This window comes from Ovis aries, chromosome 13, assembly GCF_016772045.2.
Source record: "Ovis aries strain OAR_USU_Benz2616 breed Rambouillet chromosome 13, ARS-UI_Ramb_v3.0, whole genome shotgun sequence".
In the NCBI taxonomy this organism is placed as follows: domain Eukaryota; kingdom Metazoa; phylum Chordata; class Mammalia; order Artiodactyla; family Bovidae; genus Ovis; species Ovis aries.
In genome coordinates, this window is record NC_056066.1 from 46,813,232 (window position 1) to 46,837,800 (window position 24,569).

Consider the following 24,569-nt stretch of genomic DNA (forward strand, 5'->3'; position numbering starts at 1 on the left):
AGGTCTCCAGCCTCTAGATGCCACTAACTTACTAAGAGACTCATAATTTCACCCCAAAGCCCAGCATGAGTGCATCCTCCAACCAAGGTCTCCTTTTCCTGTTAGGCATTCTCCCAAGGAGACAAAGGTTCTCTAGCCATGGGGGCCAATGATACTTCAGCAACTGCTATCCTCCTTTGAGTTTTTAATGTATCGGAAACTGTTGAACCGAAATTTTTATTAGTTGATTTCCCTCCCCAGGTGATGACTTTTAATTAACGACAAGTTTCTTAAAGACCAGGCAAAGTACATGAACAGCAGAATCGAGTCCAGGAGAGCTTTTATTTGTACGCAACAGTTTTAAAAATACAGAATAAAATAGCTTTATCTCTACTATTATTCACAACATCTGGTCCAAATATTACATATTAAAATACTTAAACGTTTAATGAAGGTATGTTAGAAAAACAATATGAAAATTCTTTTTAAAAACGCCATAAAAGAATTAGACATAAAAAACAACCCCACCCCAAATACCCTCAATATGCAAAATAAAAATAAAAACCAAACAAAATCCCAGAAAGGTATATAGCCAAAGTCAGTCACAAAAACTTAAGGAAAATATAGGCATCCCTACTGTTTTAAGAACAGTCAGAAATTGGCTAACATCACAAAGGTTGCTATGAATGAACAAAAAGGGTTTTAACTTGACTGTCAGTAAGATGGCACCACTGGGGAGGGTGTCCTAAGTGCCAGGAAACACACAGAGCAATTCTAAGGAGGCTGGATGTCACCAGTGTAGGGCGAGGACAAGGAGGTCAAGAATAGCCTAAAAGGAAAGGAATGTGTGAGAGGCAGCTGAAAAGGGATCTTCAGCGTTAACATGCTTCAAGGGTCCAAGGGCAGAGGCTGAATGCTGGCAAAAATGGGCAACCATCTTGCACTACTCCACTTGTGACTACAGGAGGAATGGAGGGCAGAGGAGGTCCTATTCTCTGGGTCAAAACTGTAAGGGGACAGAGCACAACACAAGGAACATATGAGGCCCCAAGTGTTTCCCAAAGACCAAGTGGTGGCTCGCTGGAGAAGTGGGCCCTGTGAGAGCTCAGGCTGCCAGGGCATTCAGGGGGGCACAGCCGGGTGAGCAAACCAGGAGGCAGCAACAGCCATGCCAGGCATGCCGCCCGCAGCTGTGTGTCCACCCCAAGCTGTGGGGGTGAGTATGCAGGATGCTGCCTTTCTGTGCACCAGACAGGTTCTGGGATGAGGCTTCTGCCACAGTTCCTTATTCATCTCCTATCTGGCCTGACCATTCTTGTGGCATTGATTATTATGGAAGATTATAGTTGTCAACTTCAAGTCTAAGTTGCTAGTACTAATATTTCAGCAGGGACATGAATTAAAGAAATAACAACTTAGCTCATGGTCATAAAATATATGCGTGGGTAAATAAAGTATAAACACATACTAGAGATTCATCAATGGAGAAATTCTATCATCACATGACATTGTCATGAAAATTATCATTCCCTCCCTGGAAAACTGTGACTATTATCCTGGGTAGAAATATTATTTTACTATATGGAAATACTGCAATATTCATGCATAAACCAGGTTATCATCATGAAAGTCAGTATTCTACAGTATGAAGCAAATCCTGTGTATGAATTTGTTACCATGAAAACGGGAAACCATCAGGACCCTTGCCTTGATCAATCACAAGAAACTTACTACAGTCTAACACTGAAGCCCCCTTAAGAAAGATTCTGTATCAGTAAATCTATGTGAAATTCGCTAGTGAGAATAAGAATGACAATTGCCTACGAAGACTGGAGCCATTTCCCGTTTTTCTACGATCCATGTTAGATATTTTATCAAAACCAGTGTGGGTTCTCCCTTGCCCCCCCACCAGTGATACTGTAGTGTCTTTTGTCCTATTTGTAAGTTTCTACTTTTCACATCATGATCATCAATATAAATGTGAAAATGAGGGGGTAGGTGTACAAGTGGGAACTGGAGAATGAATGCTCTGTCCAAGGACATTCACATTCAAAACATCCTACAATGTCCAACTGGCCAAAGCACGGGGTGTATGTGGCCCCAGTAATGCACATAGCAGGTGCACAGGCACAGTATCCCCCAAAACCCCCTCTTCAGGTATGTGCTCAAACCAAGAAACAGATGAATATAGTTTTTTTTCAACTACAGACTCATTCTTCAGTGTATCTGCAAGCAAGAGGACACTTCCTAACCTCCTGTGCCTTCCCTGCCATGAACAGAGAATCTAAGTTGGTCCCAATGGAACGAGAAGGGGGAAAACCCTCTTTTTCCAATAGGAGGTATGGGCACAGGGCTTCTTTGCACATTTTGAAGACTTGCACACATCCTGAGTGTTACCCATTGGGAGAGAAGATGCCTGGGTCAAGTTAAGCTGAAGGGAACTTGTTCCTGAATTACCAATGGTTCAGAGGCTTTCATTTGGGTATTTGGTCATTCTGCTCATCTAGAGACCAAAAATGCTGTAAATCTCTGGGATGTTTAACAGTTTTCCCCACTATTCAGAGGAGAGAAACTGGAGATGCTAAGCAAAATATAAAGAATAAACTAGGCAATTAAGGTGACAACTAGGGCTGTCAGTCTTCAGGGCTTACCAAGTCAACAGGATGAAAATCATTAACCAGTGTGCTTCTAAATATGCTCCCCCCCCAAAAAAAAAACCCATACAAATTTAAATTTAGAGTCTTTCTTTACTTAATTTGCAATAAGGTTTTGGCAAAACAATGCAGTAGCTCTGGAGTGTTCTTGCCAGAATAGGCCTTAAAGCCCCAAACTTTACAGGAGTCAAGGAGGCCAGTTGTGGGGGCCAGAAATTCACCATGTGGATTCAAGGCTCCTAAGAGCCATGTGCCCACTGCCTGTAAACAATCAGGTAAATAAACACTTAAGAAGCACTATCTCATGAAACAAGGTCACTCAGACTTTTCCTTTGATTGAAAATTTCAAACCAAATTCAATAAGTCATTTTTGTCAGAAATAATGTTATTAATAAGAATTTAACAGAGGGGGACTGCTAGCTGCTTTTCTTATCCCTTCAACAAGAAAGGAAGCATTTGGTCAGGGGATCTAGTCTTCCCCTCTGGAAAATAAAAATCCAGCAGACATTCAACATGACAACCCACAGAAAGTCTCCTTAAGCCTTAACTGCCAGATGTGAATGGCAACTTAACTGCAGTGATTAATTTACCAGGATGCGGAACCATTCAGTACGGCAGCTGTTTTGTCACCTGCCCTGGCTTCCCTTCTTCACAAAACAAATCAATGTATAACTTAACTCATGGTTTCTGGGCTCTGGTCCAGCAGTCAGTTTGATGAACAGATTAAGCATTATGTATTTACACTTTCATGGTATCAAGCAATACAAAACACAACCACAATAATGGTTACTGGCCTTCTAGAGCCATGACAACAAACGTCCCTGTTGGTGTCCACAGCTTTCACAAATGCTGGTTCCTTTCTTAATGGGGGATAGGAGATAAGGGACAAGTAATAGGGATTTTAGGTAACAGGGTCACGTGGAAAAACACTGATTTTAAAAATCCATAATCAGTAACATTAAATAGGAATAGAATCTTGTAATTACAAATACACACAACAATAACTGACATCCACATGTCAGCAGAGCCAAGATCCTCATAAACATCTGCTTGGTGCCTTTGTGTGGCACTCTATACCCGTCACACCAGCCAGGAGTGATAAATACCAAATAGAGTGTCTCAGCTACTAGTAAAAAGGAGACCAATAAGAGATGGGTTGGCCTAGCTTGGGCCAGGATGGCACCAAGAAAGTGTAATTGAGAATCAGATACTGATTTCAAGGTACTTTCCCTTCCTGTCCAATCCCCCAATTTCCATTCTATCTGTACAGACTTTACCCATGCACAGATTTGGGCACAGTGTAAAGCATCTCATTGTTTTCAACTGGCCAGCAGCCACCTATACACAGCATCAGGCATCATAAAATCACACTTGACCAGTCAGTTGTGACAATGCAAGGATACTGGTACCCCCTGACCAGAGGAGGTCTCTGTAGGTGCAGGTCCTGGTGCTTTCAAGGACAGAAAGCCCCTGAACCCTGGAAGTGGCCTGTAAGTAAGCTAGCACAGGGTGTTAGAAGGGGACTGAAAACAAGAAGTCACTGCAGACTTCAAGCATCCGCTCCCACAGGAGAGCAGGAACTTCAAATTCAGTGACCATGACCATCAACAGATGTTCTCAAGGGCTTAAATAAAAAGATAGGTGAGACATCGTATCAGACATGATCACACCCACGAGAAAAAGCTACCTGTAATCTGTCTTAGCTCTGGGGTGGAGAATGTAAATGCAGATCTACAAACATATATGTTACTTCCTGTTACGCAGCAAGGAACTACAGGTTCATGCCTCACTGTGGCCAGGCCACAGGATGAGCTACGGCTATACTGTGGCCTGCGAGTCTTCATCTGAACTCCGGCTACTAGCGCTCTTCCCGAGGCCTTTCCATGTGTAGCCTGCAAAGGTTGGGCTGATGGGTAAGTAGCTGAAACATCTGTATTTTTTAATAATGTTCATGCCAAATGGTAAATCATAGGATTCCATGCCATCGAGAGACTTGCTCCCTTTGCCCACGCCCTTCTTCCATTTTCTGATTCCTCTTTCCTCTGGAGTACCTGTGGAACACACACAGCAAAACAAAAACAGAACAATGGAATATTTAGTTGAACAGTTCTACCAAGAATTGACATTCTCTGCTTCTGTTGTCCCGTAGATTGAATGGAATAGGATGATAGAAAAGAGCACTTGAGGAAGTAGTTGATGCTCAAGCCAGAAATCTAAGAATCACTAACCACTCAAAACAAATATTTCTAAAACACAGATCTGATCTTGCAAAATAGGTTCCGAATCCTTAGTATATCTCACAATGACTTCACTACTCGGTCACTGCACACCCACCACCCCCTCATCTAGACATCAGTTCAGTTCAGTTGCTCAGTCGTGTCCAACTCTTTGAAACCCCATGGACTGCAGCATGCCAGGCCTCCCTGTCCATCACCAACTCCTGGAGATGACTCAAACTCATGTCCATTGAGTCAGTGATGTCATCCAACCATCTTATCCTGTCATCCCCTTCTCCCACCTTCAATCTTTCCCAGCATCAGGGTCTTTACAAATGAGTCAGTTCTTCACATCAGGTGGCCAAAGTATTGGAGTTTCAGCTTCAGTATCAGTCCATCCAATGAACATTCAGGACTGATTCCCTTTAGGATGGACTGGTTGGATCTCCTTGATGTCCAAGGGACTCTCAAGAGTCTTCTCCAACACCACAGTTCAAAAGCATCAATTCTTTGGCGCTCAGCTTTCTTTATCTAGACATACCACTTTTTGTATTGCTTTGCTCCATTTTACTAGGGGGTGGGGTGCATTTGTCACAAATTACCCACTTGTGGTCCTATGAGGATGAACTTCCACTGGTGTAACACTCCTGGCAATTCTGCACCCTGAGAGATGAGTCAGCAAGAAAGACCTGGATTTTCATGGTTCAGCACTCCTGGATTCCTTTTCAAAAGTCTTTACAGTGCAGATAGCACTGGTACCTGCTTTTAGCTCCGTGGGAGCCCTAACAGTATATTTCTCTGCCTGAGCCTGGGTGATGAGGTCTATCCTATGGTGCAGGGCTTAAGAACTTCTCATTATTTTCACACGTATAAGCTATGCCCTCACATGGGCATTTCAGTAATGAAACTGACCATTTCCATCTGCCTGACTCCTTTGTCTCTCTCTCTATTAAGTGCTGAGTTAAGAAAGAAAGAGGATATTACTGACCTCCCACAAATCTAACACCTTCCACCTACTCATGTGTGTGATTCCTTCTGCCTGATGTGTTCATCTCTCATTTCCCCAGTGACCTCTTCTTGATTGAGGCTTTTGGAGGTAGATCAAGGGCAAAATCTCAACAGAACCTTTAAGCTCAAAAATTAACATCACCCTTCTTTGACAGGATGAATCCACCAGTCTGTCCATGGCGGCATTTTACAATATAAAGTAGCCTTCGCTAGGAAGCCACAAGGCAGGCCCTGCACTGCATCTTAAGTCTGTCACCCAGCACTTGGCATAGAAGGAGGAGGAGTGCTGTCCGCTGGTAGCAGCTGGCTCAGAAGTATGTGAACAGGTCAATGAAAGCCAAACTGCAGGGCTCCAGGCAAGGCTGAGCAGGAGGGCAGGTAGCTGGAGCATGCTTAAGGCATCCTGCTGCCATATCACCATATACAAAGAGTTCACCTGTTTTCTCTTAGAAATAATTCAGCAAGAAGGAAAAAAACTAAAGTGATTCATGAAAGGTGGCTCAAGGTATCATCTTAACCACTTTAGAAAAGTTTAATCAGTGATGGCTTTGAACTGATTCATGCTTCCTGCTTCCCATATTTATTTGGCAAAAAAGTTGGTCACATATGTAATAAGCATGTTTGATATATGCCACATACCTGGGATGGTGTTATCCAAAATAAAAGCCACACAGCCTCCTACAAACATAGCAGTTGTGAGAAGAACATTCAACACTTGATCGATTCCTGTTATCCCTAAAAACAACATAGCAACAGGTCACAGACAGAATAGACTTGTCCTTGACTTAGAAAGGAACACTGGGGTGGACCCTAATTGCCAGTCAATGCAGTGCATGAAAGTGTAAATTTCTATTGTGCGTGTATAAATTTTTGCCAGTAATGCCTTAAACTGCTATGACAATAATAGTAAATAAATTATTTAAACTACCTTCAACAATAATCAAGTTATCTCCATAAGGAAAATTTCTAACAATGATTCACAGAAAGTAAATCTAACAGAGGGGACTTCCTTGGTGGTCCAGTGGTTAAGAATTCCAATGCAGGGGACGAGGGTTCGGTCCGTGGTTAGGGAACCAAGACCCCACATGCTTCAAAGCAACTAAGCCTGTCTGCTCAATGAAAGAGCCTGTGCACCACAACCAAGACCCAGCACAGTCCCCACCCCAAATCTAACAGAGTGGAGTTTACTCTGTAATCAACTATGACGCCTTCAGGAGTGTGGGGGAGTGCTGCTTGCAGATTAAAAAAAAAATATCAATATAAAAGATGGCTACTGTAAGGCTGAAAAACTTACAAAGTGAATAACAAGATGACAAAAATATTCATGAGATCAGCAATCAAATGAAGGGCTTCAGAATTCTGGGTTACTAATTAGTGCTTAGCTGCTTTTAATTTAGAGCAAATTTATTTGCAAAGATGTCATTATATGAATGAGATACATTAAAATAGAAATTCACACACTTTTTATATTTAAAAATATAATGATCTCCAACAGAAAAATAACAAGTGTGGTGAGAATGTGGAGAAAGAGAAATCATTGTGTTCAACATACCTGATGGGAATGTTGTGAGCAATGTTCCATAGCTCACCTGCTATGGAAAACAGGTATTCCTCAAAAAGTTAAACAGAACAGCCCAACAATTCTATTCTTAGGCATATACCCCAAAGAATTAAAAACAGGTACTCAAATAGTCCTCATTACCAGGCAGATTCTGTTATTTGTGAATTGCCTACACACTAAAATTTATTTGTAAACCCAAAATGAATACTTGTGGTGCTTTTAGTCATTCATGGACATGTACAAAGCAGTGAAAATTTTGAGTCACCCGACACACGTGTTCCCAGCTGAGGTTAAACAAGGTAATGCTCTGTCTTCTGGTTTCAGCTCTCAGACTGTAAACAATATTCTTTTAGCAGTCTGTATAATAACACATTTTGGGGGGGCATTTTTGTGCTTCTTCATTGGTGATCTCGCTATTTAAAAAAGCCCCACTACAAGATGGTCATGATATGCCTAATAGAGAAAATATGGGAGATGAATGTCATTCAGGCATGAGATCTAGTGCTACTGACTGTGTTCTCCCAAGAGCAATGGTTCAGGGTTTGCTAACTCTATATTCATGGGGATTTTACAGAACATAACTACCATGAGAGAGAACTGCCTGTACTTGCACATCAATGTCCATAACAGTACTATTTACCCTAGTCAAAAAGTAGAAACAACTCAAATGTGCATCAGTGGAAAAATGGATAAACAGATTATGGTATCCACATACAATGGAATACTATCTAGCCATAAAAATAAATGAAATACTTATATATGGATAAATCTTGAAAACATTCTGACAAGTGAAAGAAGCCAGACATAAAAAGTCACATAATGTAGGATTCCATTTATGAAACATCCAGAATAGGTAAATTCATAGAAATAGAAAGCAGACTGGTGGTTGCCAGGCACTGAGAGGAAGGGAAATGATGGGGGTTAACTATTTAATGGATATGAAATTTTATTTTGGGCTGATGAGAATGTTTTGGAAGCCAGAGAGAGGTGATGATTAGATTATACAACATTGTAAATGTACTAAAATACCACTGAACTGTTCACTTTAACATGATTAATTTTATGTTATGTGAACATCAGCTAAAAAAAAAAATACATACACACATATATAAAATGATCCCCAATTCTGCATAAAATGTCAGCAGCAAAAGTTGTTTCTTAAGATGTTCTTCCTTCGCTCATTCTTTATGACATTTGGGTATTAACATAAAAAGGAATTAGGGACTTCCCTGGTGGTCCAGTGGTTAAGACTTTGTCTTCCAATGCAGGGGTTGCAGGTTGGTCAAGGAGCTAAGATCCGACATGCTTTGTGGCCAAAATGTCAAAACATAAAACAGAAGTAATGTTGTCACCAAGTTCAATAAAGACTTTAAAAATAGTCCACATCACGAAGAACTTTTTTAAAAAGGAATTAAACATACACACACTACTATATATAAAATAGGTAACTAATGAGCACCTACTGTATAGCACAAAGAATTCTATTCAGTGCTCTGTGGTGACCTAAATGGGAAGGAAATCCACAAAACAGGGGGGTATGTGTACTTGTATAATGATTCACTTTGCTGTACGATAAAAATGTATGCGATATTGTAAAGCAACTATATTCCAGTAAAAATTTTTTTAAGAAGGTTGATCTTGAACTCAAAATAGTTGTAATTCCAACAGAAAAACATGTATGCCAAAGTATATGAAGTTGAGTTTCAAGAAATTCTAAATTTTAATATAGCCTTAGTCTGAAAAATCAAAAGGTTTTACAGAAGCATTCTCCAAAAGGGTAGGGTGCTGATTTGTTTGGCTTAAAAAAAAAAAAAAAAAGAACAGATGGAAGCAGGGAAAGGAAAAAAGAAAAAAGGAAGAAGGGAGACTGTGCCATGCACATCAGTTATATGCATTTGCCAACTCAAGTGGGGAGTGCAAAGGGATTCAAGTTAAACTTCGGCCAAGTGGGACTACAATGAAATACACAGATGAACATTCATTAAAATGATTCCTTAAGTTTCATGAACTGGTGGTTGTGGTTCCAGTTTTGCCACAAGATTCAAGGCCTGTTTTCTCCTACCTGTGACAAGAGGGTTCTGTCTGAGGTAACTTGGAAGGACGAGCCCAAAGAAGATTGAAAATCCAAGCACAAAGAGGTTCCGGGAAGAATTTAAATCAATGAACTGCAAGTTAGAGAGTCCAACAGCTGTGATCATTCCTAGAGAGAAAACATCAGACCACAAGATCCATTATCTCACCTATGGCATGGATGACAAGTACGCTGTCCAGGGCAGACTCCCTACAATGGCCTTTCTCTGTCCCATCAGAAACAAGTTGGGAGACCTGTGTAGTGTCAGGATGGAACCAGAATGTGACCACTTGACCCAGGCACTATCTGGGTTTATTCAGGGGCATAAACATTACACTTTCTTTAGACCAGGCAGAAAACTAAAGACAATGGTTCCCCTTAAAAACTCAACTCAAACATTTTAATTACATTAGGATACGGGCTTGAATATCAGGTCCCTGATTACTAATGTGAATGGCACAGAGATAAAACTGACTCCCTTTATGTAAAAACTGACAGTTTTAAATGGCCCACAGGGAGAAGATATCTGAGCTTAAATCAATCAGAAATGGCAACTAGGGACTTCCTTGGTGGTCCAGTAGTTAAGACTGTGCTTACAATGCAGGGGGTGTGGGTTCGATTCCTGGTCAGAGAACTGGCAACTAAGATCCCACATGGTTGTCTATGGCCATACCATCCTGAACATTTCATCTGATCTCAGAAACTAAGTAGGGTTGGGCCTGGTTAGTACTCGCATGGGAGATCCCACATGCTGTACAGTACGGACAAACGAAAGAGAAAAGAAAAGAACATTGCTCCTGAAGGTCTTATCTGCAACTAAATCCGTAATGGAATCATTCAGATACAAGAAAAGAAACAGCTTCTATACCACATTAAAATATGTGATATCCAAAGATATCCGCAGAGGATATTCAAGGCAGCATGCTTTCAATAAAGCATGATAAGAACCTTAAAAAAATGGCAACTAGAGACTAAAATTTAATCTGATTTTTCTTAGCTCAGTTATTCTACCGTTAATATCAATTCAACTCAGAAAGTGATATGCATTTATATGTTTATATATGTTTATAAGGTATATCCTTTTGTATTTTAAAATAGAAATTTATCATTACCTTCAGTCTCACTGAAGGAATTCCTTAGCAATGTGAAGAAAGAAAAGGAGCTTGAGAAGAAAGCCAACTAACAAAGAAATGGAATTTTACCAAAGAGAGTACAGAAGAGGGCACCAAGCACAGGATCTGGAAGGGAGGCGAAGAGGGCACTGAACTTTCCGATCATGCCCAATGCGAGCATGAGGGCTGCGCCGTACTGTATCACCCGACGACTGCCAACCTGCAGGACACACAGAGGGCAGAGATAGGCATTCACCTTGAGGTCCTCCAAGAGCATGCAGAACTACTCAGGTCCCAGCAGGCAAATGTGACCAAAACCCACAGACAAAATCTACATTACTCTTAAAACTTTTAGTTAAGAGGGTCTAACTTTACAATGAGGATTGATATCAATACATAACTACTGAAAGCACATCGAGGGTAAAAAGATTCTCACCACCCTTCCTTCTTCCTATCCCATCTGGTTCCTGCTGGAAGCTGACTCCTCTGCTTCATTTGACTATGGGGACCCCAGGGCTTGACCTATGGGTCTCTGAGCCCTGGGCAATGTCACCCCACTCTGCACTCATTCCTGAGCTGTGGTCTTGGGTTTCTTAATGCCCACAGCCACCAGCCAGGATGATCTTGTAGTGTCTCAAATCCAAAATGCGAAAAGTACACCTGGCCCCTGCTTTTCTTCTGGGTTCTGGCAGATAAGACAAAACAGTTCTGGAACTTCTCCTTCTGGCACATTAACCATGAGAGGTGGCACAGCCTAGAGACCACAGCGTGCAGGATTCTAGAGCCGAGAGGCCTGACTCCTATGTCTGCTCCGTCTCTAACCACATGACGGCATTAGCCTCTCAGGGTGGCAGGATCCTCATCTCCGTAACAATGAACAGTGTGCTTCTGCTTTGAGGATTAAATAAGCTCCATGTAAAACAGTCTTAACAACACCTGGCAGGCATTAGGTTATTTGACAGCCTCCCACTTGAACTTGCTTCCTCTGGCCTTTCTTCTGCCCACCTGTCCTCTCCACTGTAATGGAGCAATCTCTTTAACATCATGATTTAGGAGATCAGGTCCCTGCCTAAGTCTTCTGGTGCTCATCCCCCTCCTGGCCAGTTCTCAGACACATATCAAAGTACTGATACTACCCTAAAGCTACCTGCTCTGCAAAGCCTTCTTTCATTCCAAGGCTCAACTCTCCCAACATTGGACTTCTGCAGCATCACACACAGCATTCCCATGTGGTCCCAGCTTTATTGGTTAAGTTTGATCTCTGCCTTCTTGAAGCTTCTATCTAGTCCACTGTCACCCAGGTAGCAAGAGACGGAGCTGGCACTGGGCTCAAGAATCCTGCACTATTGGTCTCTACTCTGTGCTGCTTCTCCCAAGAGAAGATCCTGAGGACATAAACTGAATAAAAGAGCTTCCAGAAATGGAATAGTGTCCACAATGCTTTATGTGTGAGTTACAATGAATAGGAATGGCTATTTAAATAATTAAAATGAAATGAAATGTAAAAACGGACTTAGTCGTACTAGCTACATTTCAAGTGTTCAGCAGGAATAAGCAGCTGGGGGGTCCCTCAGGGGATAGTGCAAGTACAGAACATTTCTACTACTGTGCCATTCTCCTGGATGATGCTGGGCTAGACCTTCCAAGAGCTTCTCAATGAGCCCAAGGGTCAAGTTCAGAGTAAGAAGCAAATCTTTTACTAAGATACCCAGCTAGAATCAGTCACAGCTGATGCTGGAGCCTAGCTTCCATTATTCCAATTTACAGCTCCATCCCATTATACCACCACTAAGTGCAGGGATGCAGCAAAAAGGGTCATGCAAACTGGCAATGGAGCAAAAATGACTTACGCTTGGCTGTATTACATGATAAGGAAGCCTTTCATTTACAAAAAGCAAGCATTTTCAGCAAACATTTTCAAGGACCAGCACTTCAGAGTGAGGGGGAGGTGATGGATACAAATATAAGTAAGTCATAAGCTTATGATCAAATAATGGTACTGCTGCAATTACTAGGTTGTGGGTTGTCCAGTGGGAAGAAAAAACTCTGAAAAGTTGGGGAGGATTCCCTAGAGACGGTCTTGAGGGATGAGTAAGACAAAGAGCAACCAGACAGAGGGATCCATCTCCCAGCAGAGTCAGTCCTGTTAGATGTGCAGTGGGGAGGACTGGGCTGGCCCTAAGGATGCCTGAAACGATAAATCTTGTATGAAAACCATGCATGGAGGGCTGATCTCCCTTAGACGCTGTCCAAAAAAAGCAGCAAGTTAGTCACTCTTTTGTTCAACAAACATTAACCAAGTGCCTGTTATACATTTCTATTCTAAATACCAGAGACACAGCCCTAAAATCCCTGCCCTCCTGGTGCTTATGTGAAGCCTTCACATCTTTCTCACTGCACACTCCCTGGAATTACTTCCTAGGCTCCCTTCTGATCTCCTTGAATTGCAGCTCTGTGTCCAGGGCCACTGAAAAATTGACACTGCATTTCTGACTTTCCAAAAGTGTTCAACAGGGTGGTATGCTGCAGAGAAGAAATGATCTCCTTTCGGATACCATCAAAAAAGATAGTATGGCCAAGAAGATGGTATTTATTCTTCCTAGAAATAAACTTAGGTCTAAATATTGTATAACAGTATCTCTAGTTTGCTTATCTAACCACATGCTAAATGCTTTACATGAAGTAATTCCAAAATTTTGCAAGCTATTGTTAATAGACAAGGGCATAGAAATTCAGAGAGGAGATGTAACTTGCCCATGGTCATGTTAGAAGAATATGATGGAGCCAGGGCTGAATCCAAAGCAACCGCCTCCCTACCATGTCACGCTGCCCTTTTCTGTGGAACAGACCGTGGAACACTCTCAACATAGCAGTCCTGCACATGGAACCCAACCCATCCAACCTGCAGAACTTCAGAACACACAGCAGGGTAGGCAGCCTCACCTCTAATCAAGTAGTCAGAATGTCCATGTCTGTACATGGAATGCCGTAACTGGATAAAGGATAGCAAATAGCAGAGTTGCCAGGAAATGAAGACAGATCCTCAGAAAGAGCCACAGATTGCCCTCTTTCTATATGTTCTGGAAGACGGATACAATGGTCCAGACTAAGGCTGTCTAAAAGAATTGCACACAATGATGGAAATGTTCTGTATCTGTGCTTTCCTTTGGCATCCACCAGCCACATGTGGCTACTGACTACCATACTGTACAACACAGATCTAGACCTAGAACTGCTAGATTTCACATATGAGTTCTTATCAGAAAAGCAACTGTTCCAAGCCCTTCAGCTGGATAAAAGGCAGGATACAGCCTTGAAACTTCTGCTTCCTTTTTCCTGAGCAGGGATCTTCCATTAGCCACATGGTTTAGGCCACAGAGAAGCTTCTGGTGCTAGTTCTACTTCCCAACCCCAAGGCATCCGTGTAGATGGCTCAATTATAGCCCCTTGTGAGTCAGGGTAACGTAGCTAACTCCAGGGCTGATAATGCCCCTCAAATCAATAAGGCCTCTGCTAGGGGAAGCAGCTCCAAAGGAATTCAGAGAGAAGATCAACTGGCTCAATTAAAAAATGCTGGCAGGGTGCCTTTTCAGAATAAGCCAGCACCATCTAAATTATAATAAAGGTAATTATTCCTCAAACCATCTCAGTAATGTTTTAGAAGGAACCCTGATGACAGCACTATTTACTCCCTATAGTGACTCGAGTTAAATGATCTGTGATGTATTTTAAAGAAGTGCAGAAAGAGAGCTGGCTTATTAAACTGTTTCCCCAAAGTCCCTCCATCTATAATAATTTTATCATTATGTTATTTTGGATTAGTTATAGGTCTACAGGTTCATGGCAGCAAACTTGCTAGAGAGTTAATGGCTTACACCCCATTTGGTGCCCATTTGACCCTCTCCTTAGCTCTGTGGTGCTCAGTATCTGCAGCAACAGGACCCAGGCATTCTGAAAGGAAATGCCCATCAGGCAGCCCTTACATGTCATGCCCTCACATGCGCAAGGAGAGACAGGCAGCAGGCGTGGCCACTGGCACACCTAAGGTTGAGCTCTGTGATGGCCTGGCCAATTTACAGAAAAACCAACCAGCAAGTCAGGCTGGTACGATGTATGCTCTACTCCCTCTCACCTGGATTTGCAGTTAAAATTAACCAAACTAAGTATATGGTTTCTTTTTCCTGGTTATAGAATCGTGCAAAGAGCTGGAGGAAGATTTCTAATTTTAAAGAGGTCAAACGATTCTAGAATGCTCCAGCTCACCCTCAAGTTAGTCCATCTTGGATGATGGTGAACCAGTTCTAACTGTGTCTAGCTGCTCAGCATACAATGGCCAGGGCCTGGCTGCATTCCTCAACACCCTGGGCAAACAGCAAGCATTGGCCCAAAGCAACTGGGATATAAAATTTATTTCCTAGTAAATCTGAAAGGCCGAGAAGCAGCCTCCTTGTTCCTGAAGCTAGACTGTGGTATGTATGCTTGGAGTGGGGTTAGGAGGAGAAATAAGCGGGGAGGACTTCAGACCAGGTACCACTTCAACCTGAGTGACTTGCTATGGCTTGTTCTGTTCACTAACTCCACAACAGATTTCATCTGAAAGAGAAGAATGATGCTGCTACACTTTGAAAACTGCATTAATTCTTTACTGTAAGAGTGATTATTTGTAATGAGTAAAGTAATTTCTGGGGCTTCCCTGGTAGCTCAGCTGGTAAAGAATCTGCCAGCAGTGCAGGAGACCCTGGTTCGATTCCTGGGTCGCGAAGTTCCCCTGGAGAAGGGACAGGCTACCCTCTCCAGTATTCTTGGGCTTCCCTGGTGGCTCAGACAGTAAAGAATCTGCCTGAAATCTGCCTGGGTTCGATCCCGAGGTTCAGAATATCCCCTGGAGGGGGATGGCATGGCAACCCACTCCAGTATTTTTGCCTAGAGTATTGCCATGGACAGAGGAGACTGGTGGGCTGCAGTCTAAGGGGTCGCAAAGAGTCAAACATGACTGAACAACTAAGCACACAGACAGAATGCAACTTCTAATCTAGAATTAGTGCCATCTCCTAACTGGTCTCCTGTTTCCACCCTCTTCCCAGACTCCAGTTGTCTACTTCCATCATAGCAGCCATAGTAATTCTTAAAAACAACAACAACAAAAAAAAAACTGGATGGACTCACACCCTGCAGGACTCTCTCCCTGACTACTTCCACTTGGACTTTGGCAGCCTTTAAAGCCTACATGACCTGGTCCTCAATTACCTCAAGAACCTCATCTGCTCTTACCCAACGACCCCCACTCCCATCTATGCTCCTGTTCCACTGGCCTCCTTGCTGACCTGCAGCATGCCAGGGTGGTTCTGTGATAGGGCTCTGCGCTGGCAGTGCCCCCTGCCTGAATGCCCCTTCCCTAGGTACCTGCACGGTTCTGTCCCTCAGCTCTGTCAGGCTTTGCTCAAGGTCACCTTCTCAAAGAGGCTTAGCCTGATCACCCTAAGCTATACCCCTGATCCCCCCATTTTGCCCCATATTTCTGTCATATTTATTATGCTTACTATTTATTGCTTGTCTTCCTCTGACAGAATGTAAACTCCATAAATGATGGAAATATTTTTCTTTTTCATTCACTGATGTATCCCAAGTGCCTAGAATAGTGGCCTGGCAAAGGGTCAGTGCTTAATAAAAAACTGTAGAATGCATGAAGGAATAGCACCTGAATGCCTGCCTACCCAGGCCAGTCAAGGGGAAAGAGACCTCTATCAGCATTCCAAAACTCCATCAATAAATCAAAATGAGATGGGGAAGACAATCTCAGCATTGGAGGCCATCCTTTTGGAACTCACAGTGGCCAGACCAATCAACAAAATGGATCAACATTTAGAGGCCCAACCATTTAATTATAAAAATATCTGTACCTTAGTAATTCCCAAAACTCCAATGTTGGGACTGGATGAAGTAGAGCCATTCCCAGTACCAAAAATGCCATCGAGAACACAGGAGAGACCCTCCACGAAAATCCCCCTAAAATGTAAAGGAATGGAGTAAAGAAAAACATTAATTCAATGGGAGAAACGCTCTGAAACAGTCTAAATGGTTATGACCCAAAGGCAGAGTCCACAGACCTGTAGCCTCTACGCTCCCCAGGAGGGGTTAGCAATGCAGAGTCTCAGGCCACACCCCAGATCTGAAGACGCACATTTTAACAGGGTTCTCCATGCTCATTCAACTTTCAGAAGCACATCTCTGAATCACACATTAGATACAAGTGTTATTTACTCATATGCAGTAGCTCCATTAGAGAAAAATGGAAAAACTAGGGCTCTAAACACCAACAGGAGCAATGCAAAAGATGCGGAGATATCAGCCCTTTCGTTCTCATGACACACAATTCCTTCTGGAAGGGTGGCAGCTGGCTGGGAAAGGCAGGATGATCGGGGCTACTTTATTTTCTTTACAGCTTCTATAGGGCCCAATTTAACCCCAGCATTGAGAAACTAAACACTATATCTACTGAGAATATAAGCTTCACAGCTCATAAACCTCTAGATTCTACAGACTTCATTTATTCCTGCTCTTGTCTCTCTCTATATGAATTGTAACTGTGAAATGAACAGTAGGGAAAACAAGAAATCAAAGAGGACAAAACATCCATGACCCCAAACCAAGCAAAGAACAATGGCAGTGTCTGGTACTTGTTTTGGTGAGTTTAAGGTCTGGAGAGATCTCACAGAGAATGTCTTATATGACTGTCACCATGGGAAAGAAGGGTGGGAATTCTGCTCTATATTATTTGGATGTGGAAAATGAGAGCAAAACGGGCAGTTACTTATTCGAAACAGCCAATAAAGAGCCCTGATGCTTGGCTACTTCATGTTGAAACTCTTGACTGTCCAAACCAAAGAGCAAAGTATGAGGCACTGGGCCCTGTGAAGAGTTCATTTTCTCAGGAACCCACCTGTTTATTGCATGGATGGGAGGTGACGGGGCACAAGACAACCTTGCACAGGCATAGTAGTCCCCAATAGACTCGATAATACTGGCAACAACCGCACTGAGCATGCCGATGACACCAGCTGCAGAGACGGTGGGCAGTCCCCACTGAACTAAGGAAGAAAAACAAGCATGAAAGCCTCATAAACTTTCTTAGAGGGGCAGGCAAAAGTTATCAGGATATTGAATCATTCAGTATGTCAGGACTGTACAAGAACCACTCAGATTTTTAAAGCTCATGGTAACTATTTTTACACATAAGTCATCAGTGCAAAATGCCTGGGAATAGTTCCCGAGTTGAATGAAAACAGTCATAATCAGGATTGGTCTGCTTTATTTAAAAGAAGAAATTGTTTGACTAGAAGAGGTGGGAGCTCCTCTTTCTTGCTTCAAAGCCACACTCAGTGTCTGCTAAATTAGAATTTAACACAGCCTGCTATGTTGGGATGGGTATTTGTATGCAGAGAATGCTTAGCCCTGCTGTGCAAAGCATGGTACGAAACAGTGCTCCTGTCCAGAGGGAGGCATCAAATGAAAAAGCAGTGAAAAGTCACCACGCAAATTTAAATTACAACAGTAGAGCATGGCACAAAGTGTAGCCAACCCTTTTCTAGTATAATACCAGCACTTTTTTTAAAAGTACACCATGTTACAGAAAATTTAAAAGTTCCCTTTAAGAAAGCAAAGCAAAGACCCCAGGTAGATTCATTTTGAGTATCCAGATTTAAAAGTATATCTATTTGGACACTGAAAACCATTGATCTTATTTAATAAAAACAGCATGAGGAACCTTCACTGTTAAACCGAATAGACTTCTTTATAAAGTACCTAGACTTTCTTTCCCTGAACTATTAGTTATTACAGAGCTACTAAGCAGAAAGTACATGAAGAGAAATGTATAAAATGTCTTGTGCAGGGGCCAACAATATACTGAGGGATCAGGACACTAAAAGATTTCGAACAGTGCAATGGCTGGATGCCGCAATCAGTACCAGTTAGGAAGTCAGGAAGTGCCACAGACCCTGTTGAAGAAGAGTCTGGAAAGCAGCACACTGAGTGGAGAAGGCATTCTGGATGGGCAATCAGTGGATGGACAGAGCAGGGGAGAAACAGGCTGCTGCTCACCAGAGGAGGCCTGGGGCAGGTAGGGTTGGAAGGCCTTGACCAACCCCTGGAGGGCCTTGGCCTCTGTCTACTGGGTCATGGGAGCAACCCCAAGTTTGGGAGGAGAAAGGTTAATACATAAAGTAAGGTATACAGAATATCCCTTGGGTGTGTGTATGGACAGAACTTTTCCTTCCTGGAGCTCACTTTACCCCATGGGAGCTGACCAGGGGATGTTGAGGCAGTCTGTATTCAGGGGTTCAAGGTGCAGAGCCACCAGCAACTAGTTTGGTCAACATCTTGTCCCTAGATTGGTTTGGAATAGATTCTTCGCATGCAGATGATTTCTTTACCAAGCAACATTTTGTGTTTTCTAAATAACCTTTGATACAGTTATCTTTACAGCAATATGGTTTCATTTATGTATCTAGATTTTGGGGTGGGAGTCTTATTTTATTTTGCCATTTATTATTTATCAGAAATTGCATTTTCTCAGACTTTTTACTTTAATTGCTTTCTTATCTCCCACACTTTGCCTGAAATCCTCAGCAAGATTTTTAAAATCTTTATCCCATTTACTTCAACATTTAAAATTTGTAATCTTAATTTTTGACTGCTTTTCCTTCAGATTATTTATTTAAAATGTAAACCTGTTGGCTTCCGGCCTTCTATTTAAGCCTGTTATTTCATCTTTCTTTTTATCTAGAACTTTTAGTTTGTTACTTGATAGCAGGGTTTCTCAGCCTGACACTTTTGACATTTTGGACAAGAAATCTATATTTTAACAACCAGTCCAGTAATTCCTAGCACACTAAAGACTAAGAACTACTGGTCTAGATATATAAAAACTTGTCTCTGGATTAAGATACATGAAAACTTATCTCTGGATTAGGAAGTATGTAAGACTACACCCTTCTGGCTCAGGGAACAGCTCCTTATCTAGGGAAGCTCTGGCAATAGAGGAGCTGGTAGCACTCAAGGGCTGTTGTGAAAAGAAACCAGACAGTACCCTCTGCAATCATAATGTTAAGGACCTGCCCACTTAGTTATGCCTCCCTGTGCACAGGCCCCATGGTCCCTGAGCAAAGTCTCATCTCTCAACACACGCACAGCTGCTTCTCCTGGACAGCCCGCTCTGTGTTTCTATTAATATTTCTGCTCATCTTGGGAGCCACATGTACAGGCAGAGAGGACCACCCATATGTGCTGTGGGGGCTTCCTCCTACCTCCCCTCCCATGCCTTCTCCTGACTCCCTCATCAACTGACTTTTAATCTCATTTTACCTCAGATTACATGTATGTTTACGAACCTTGTATGGAGGGGACAGGCATACATAAATACATACTTATACCATATAATCTGATGAGATTCAAAATGCTTTAGAAAGACTAAACTTTTTACAGTGTTTGTAAATGTGTTAAGACCAGGAGGAACAACTGCCAGAATCACTATCATTTAACATGCTTAGAACATTTATCCTTGACCCAAGCTTAATATTTTTGGCTTTTCCTCATTGTCAGACAATATGAAAATGTGACATCTGGACAGAGGTGTAAACTGGCACAATCTGACTAAGCTCAGGCTTTATTCTATTAAAAACCTTAAATGCTGGGAACAGAGTCTTCACATTACAACAAGCACGTAATAATCACTGGGTTCACACAAAACACTTCTGGGGCTGGGGTCCAGAAAATGCTACACATGAATCCAAGTGGTACCTCACAGCCGGGGCTCAAACACCCTTGCCACCTGGCCAAGAGTTACCCAACAATGAAATTATAACTTAAGATCAATTGTCTGTTTGTGAATATTAGTTCACCTGACAGCTGTGATGAAATTAAAAAAAAAAATGATTATGGCTACCTACTGAAAGATTATCAAATTCCACCAGGCTTGAGCAGTCTACTAATCTTCAGGCCCCTCCTACTCAAGTCTGTTCATTTTGGTAGTTTGGGTACTGTACAGCTCTATACTTGCCTTTCTAAGCTGCTGACCTCAAATCCTGGCCATTAGAGCTCAAATCTGGCAAGAGGCTCCTTGAGCCTGGGATTTTGTCCGAATGGAACCAAAACAATCAACTGGTACAACTGAGAAGAGAGCTGGTTAGTCTCTACAGTCTTCTGGAAACAGAGCCTCCTGCCTCCCTTCTCTGCTATCTGATCCTCTGAAGGCCAGAATGGTACGACTTTCAGGGCATGCTCTGCAACAAAGAAGGCCTTTGGTGTTGGCAGAGCTTTCTGCCAACTCCCAGCTCTTCTAGGTTGGACCCTTGTGGGCTCCTGACCACTCCTGGCCACCAGAATACTTACATGGGTATGGGACCTTAAACCACGGGGCTACCAGCAGCACACCCTGCCTGGCATCAGTTCGAGCATAGAAGCCATACTTCGTGCTGTCAGGAGGGAAGACATCTGTCACTGTGAAGATGAAGCAGAGTAGCCAGGACACAAGGATGGCCAGGATGATCTGAAGTGGTCAAAGGAAAAGGCTCTGTCAGGCCAACAGAAGTGGTGCTTGCTAGCAAAACATGCCTTCCTGCAGTAGGATTACTATATCTCAGAGCCCATCAGTACTTTGCATAAAAAAACAAATAAAGGATCTGCGTAGAACCTATTCCTTGAATGGAATCACATTTAGAGAGAGTAGTTTCATACAGTAAAGTTATTTAATTTGAAACTGGCCAGTAAAATGAGAACAATGGACAATGGGCCTGAAAGGGCCATGTGGAGTCTGACCTCCCTCAGTTCCAAGGAGAATCAATGTCCTCTCACGTACTGTTAAAAAGACTCCAAGGACTCTTGGGTGGCATCGCCAACTTGATGGACATGAGTCTGAGCAAACTCTGGGAGTTGGGAATGGACAGGGAAGCCTGGTGTGCTGCAGTCCATGGGGTTGCAAAGAGTCAGACACAACTCAGTGACTGAACTGAAAAGGGACTCTAGAACTGGAAACTTCTACCACTTCTAAAATTTAGGTCCATGATGATTTGGGTGGTCATTAGTACTCCGATATCATCACACAGACATGGTCCCTCAGGACCATCTGCTTAACCCCCTCTTCTCATTATAAACATTTTACATATGAACCAAATACAATACTGTCTCAAAAAAATTAAAAAAAAGAAGTAATTACTCACAGGGAACATTTTGAAAAGCTGTAACTTATATGCAGTCCATCCTTTCTTGGATTTGTAAATTGGGAGAGGAAATTTAACATTTCTGGCATATTGAGAAAACAGTAATACTAGGAAAATAGTCCTGAGGAGAAAAAGAAAATGAACTAGGTTAAAGGTTGTTACATCTATGTTAAAAATAATACTCAAAGTTTCAATGACAAAATTGACCACATGTGTTCAATTCATTTCTCTAGAGAGCTGCTAGTCCTCTATTATTTGGGAAATGTCTTTTGGAAATGCCATTTTTAGATCTTAACATTTCTAGATATGGAAATGAGATTGTCATGTAAATGCTTCAGCTAAATATTCTTTAACAGATGAAGAAAAAACAAAGCATGTACATACTGATAGGGAAAGTTCACGCTATGTGAAGAAAAGACAAGGTGCCAGATACAACGTACTGCATAGTAAAATTACAAGTACGAATTAACTAAAAAACAAGCAACTCCCACACAAGAGTGCATGTGTACACATATGCATGAATGCAAACAGGTAAGAAGGACATGATCCAAATGCTCACAAGGATTGGTTTATTCCTCATTTTTCTGTATGTTCTGATTTCCTTGGAAGGGACATGAATTACTTTTAAAAAGAAAAAACTAAACTTAAATATTTAAGAAAGCTATATATAATAGCATTCAATATTAATAATAATATTCCTGAGTTTCCCTAGCATGGCTCAGTGATAAAGACTCTGCCTGCCAATGCAGGAGATACGGGTTCGATCCCTGATCCAGGAAGACCCCACATGCAACAAAGCAACAAACCCATGTGCCACAATTATTGAGGCTGTGCTCTAGAACCCAGGAGCCTCAACTACTGAAGCCTGTGCTCTGCAACAAGAGAAACCACCTCAATAAGAAGCCCACACACTGCAACTGGAGCAGCCCCTGCTCACAGCAACGAGAGAAAAGCCCAAGCAGCAACAAAGACCTAGCCCGGCCACAGATAAATTTTTAAAAAGTATATATACACATATATGTTCACGTGTGCTCGGTCGCTCAGTTGTGTCTGACTCTTTGTGACCCCATGGACTGTAGTCTGCCATGTTCCTGTTCCTCCCTCCACAAGGATTCTCCAGGCACGAATACTGGAGTGGGTTGCCATGCCCTCCTCCAGGGGATCTTCCCAACCCAGGGATCGAACCCAGGTCTCCTGTAATGCAGGCAGATTCTTTACCATCTGAGCCACCGGGAAGCCCAAGAATACTGGAGTGGGTAGCTAGCTATCCCTTCTCCAGGTGAACTTCCTGACCCAGGAATTGAACTGGGGTCTCCTGCACTGCAGGTAGATTCTTTACCAGCTGAGCTACCCGGGAAGCCCATACAATACATTCATATATAAACAATATTCCTGAGAGATTCCTGTCTTGACATTATGTACTGGTCTTCCCGCCCATTAGCCTCCCCTTCCACAGTAGCTGCTATAATCACTCACTTTACAGAGAGAAAGCCAGCAGTCCAAGATCATGCAGCTAAGCTGGCCAGGGGTCTAGCTCTACAGCCTGGGCTCTGAACTATGCTGCCACATTGTGAGGGCAGGGATGTCTGGGCTAACTCAAAAGTTTCTCTGTAACAAGTCCTACACTCTTGATCCAGCTATGCTGAGTGCTGCAGGAAGCAGGTGGTCCGGTGACCTCCTGGAGCAGAACCCAACACATCCTCATGTGTCTGGTGCCCCATGTGTGGCAGGTGTGGGATAGCTTCCCATATTCAAGCAATGAAGGTATACCATAATATGTCTCATCATCTGTAGGGATTCATTCTTCCTCTTATAACCTAAGGTAGAGTTGACAGGAAGAGAGGATTCTCAAAGTTAAGCTTAATTGTTCCTGGGAACAGTTCTAATTGCTGAAAAGGAATTATCAGTTCCATTGACAGCCAGTCAAGTGCCGCTTCACAGCCACTCTCCAAATGAAGTGTGGACTGCAGCTGGCTGCCACTCTACCGTTTCCTCACCTATGCAGGCACTTCACTGACCTGGTGCCACCACAAAATCATCACATCAGTACCAGTTCAAGGTTGAAAACATACATGGTGCCCAAGTTATTCTAACTCCCCCGTGAATGGTGATGTTTAACAAAAACCAGTATGACAATGAAGGATACTAAAAGAGACCAAGAATGTCCATTTGCTAATGTGACCACCAAAGGCTTAATTTCCAAAATATACAAACAGCTCATATATCTCAACAACAACAAAACAACCCAATTGGAAAATGGGCCGAAGGCCTAAATAGACATTTCTCCAAAGAACATACACAGATGACCAACAGGCACATGAAAAGATACTCAACACCACTAGTTATTAGAGCAATGCAAATCAAAACTACAATGAGGTATTATCTCACACCGGTCAGAATGGCCATCATTAAGAAGTCCAGAAATAATATATCTGAAGATCAGACCAAAAAAGGTCTACAAATGCTGGAGAGGGTATGGAGAGCCCTCCACACTGTTGGTGAGAATGTAAACTGACACAGTCACTACGGAAAACAGTATACAGTATAGAGGTTCCCCAAAAAACTAAAAATAGAGTTGCTACATGATCCTGCAATCCCACTCACGAGCACACGTCTGGAGAAATTTAAAAAGATACATGTACCCCAATGTTCACTGCAGCACTATTTACAATAGCTAAGAAACGGAAACAACTTAAATGTCCATTAACAGGTGAATGGACAAAGAAGATGTGGTACAGAAACTAATCAGCTA

General features: G+C 42.4%; 1 protein-coding gene across 2 annotated transcripts in view; it reads right to left on the reverse strand.

Annotated features, from left to right (window-relative positions):
* Positions 1–302: 302 nt before the first annotated feature.
* Positions 303–24,569, reverse strand: part of SLC23A2 (solute carrier family 23 member 2) — a 138,169-nt gene continuing 113,902 nt past the window's right edge. For both annotated transcript variants that reach the window (XM_027976819.3, XM_012188662.5), the window contains exons 9-16: positions 21,818–21,938; positions 20,991–21,147; positions 17,542–17,689; positions 16,502–16,607; positions 10,692–10,821; positions 9,481–9,618; positions 6,497–6,592; positions 303–4,684 (exon numbers count right to left, since the gene is read on the reverse strand). In XM_027976819.3, coding sequence (XP_027832620.1) covers positions 4,452–4,684; positions 6,497–6,592; positions 9,481–9,618; positions 10,692–10,821; positions 16,502–16,607; positions 17,542–17,689; positions 20,991–21,147; positions 21,818–21,938 — 1,129 coding nt within the window. In that variant the 3' untranslated portion in view covers positions 303–4,451. The remainder of the gene's footprint in view (positions 4,685–6,496; positions 6,593–9,480; positions 9,619–10,691; positions 10,822–16,501; positions 16,608–17,541; positions 17,690–20,990; positions 21,148–21,817; positions 21,939–24,569) is intronic.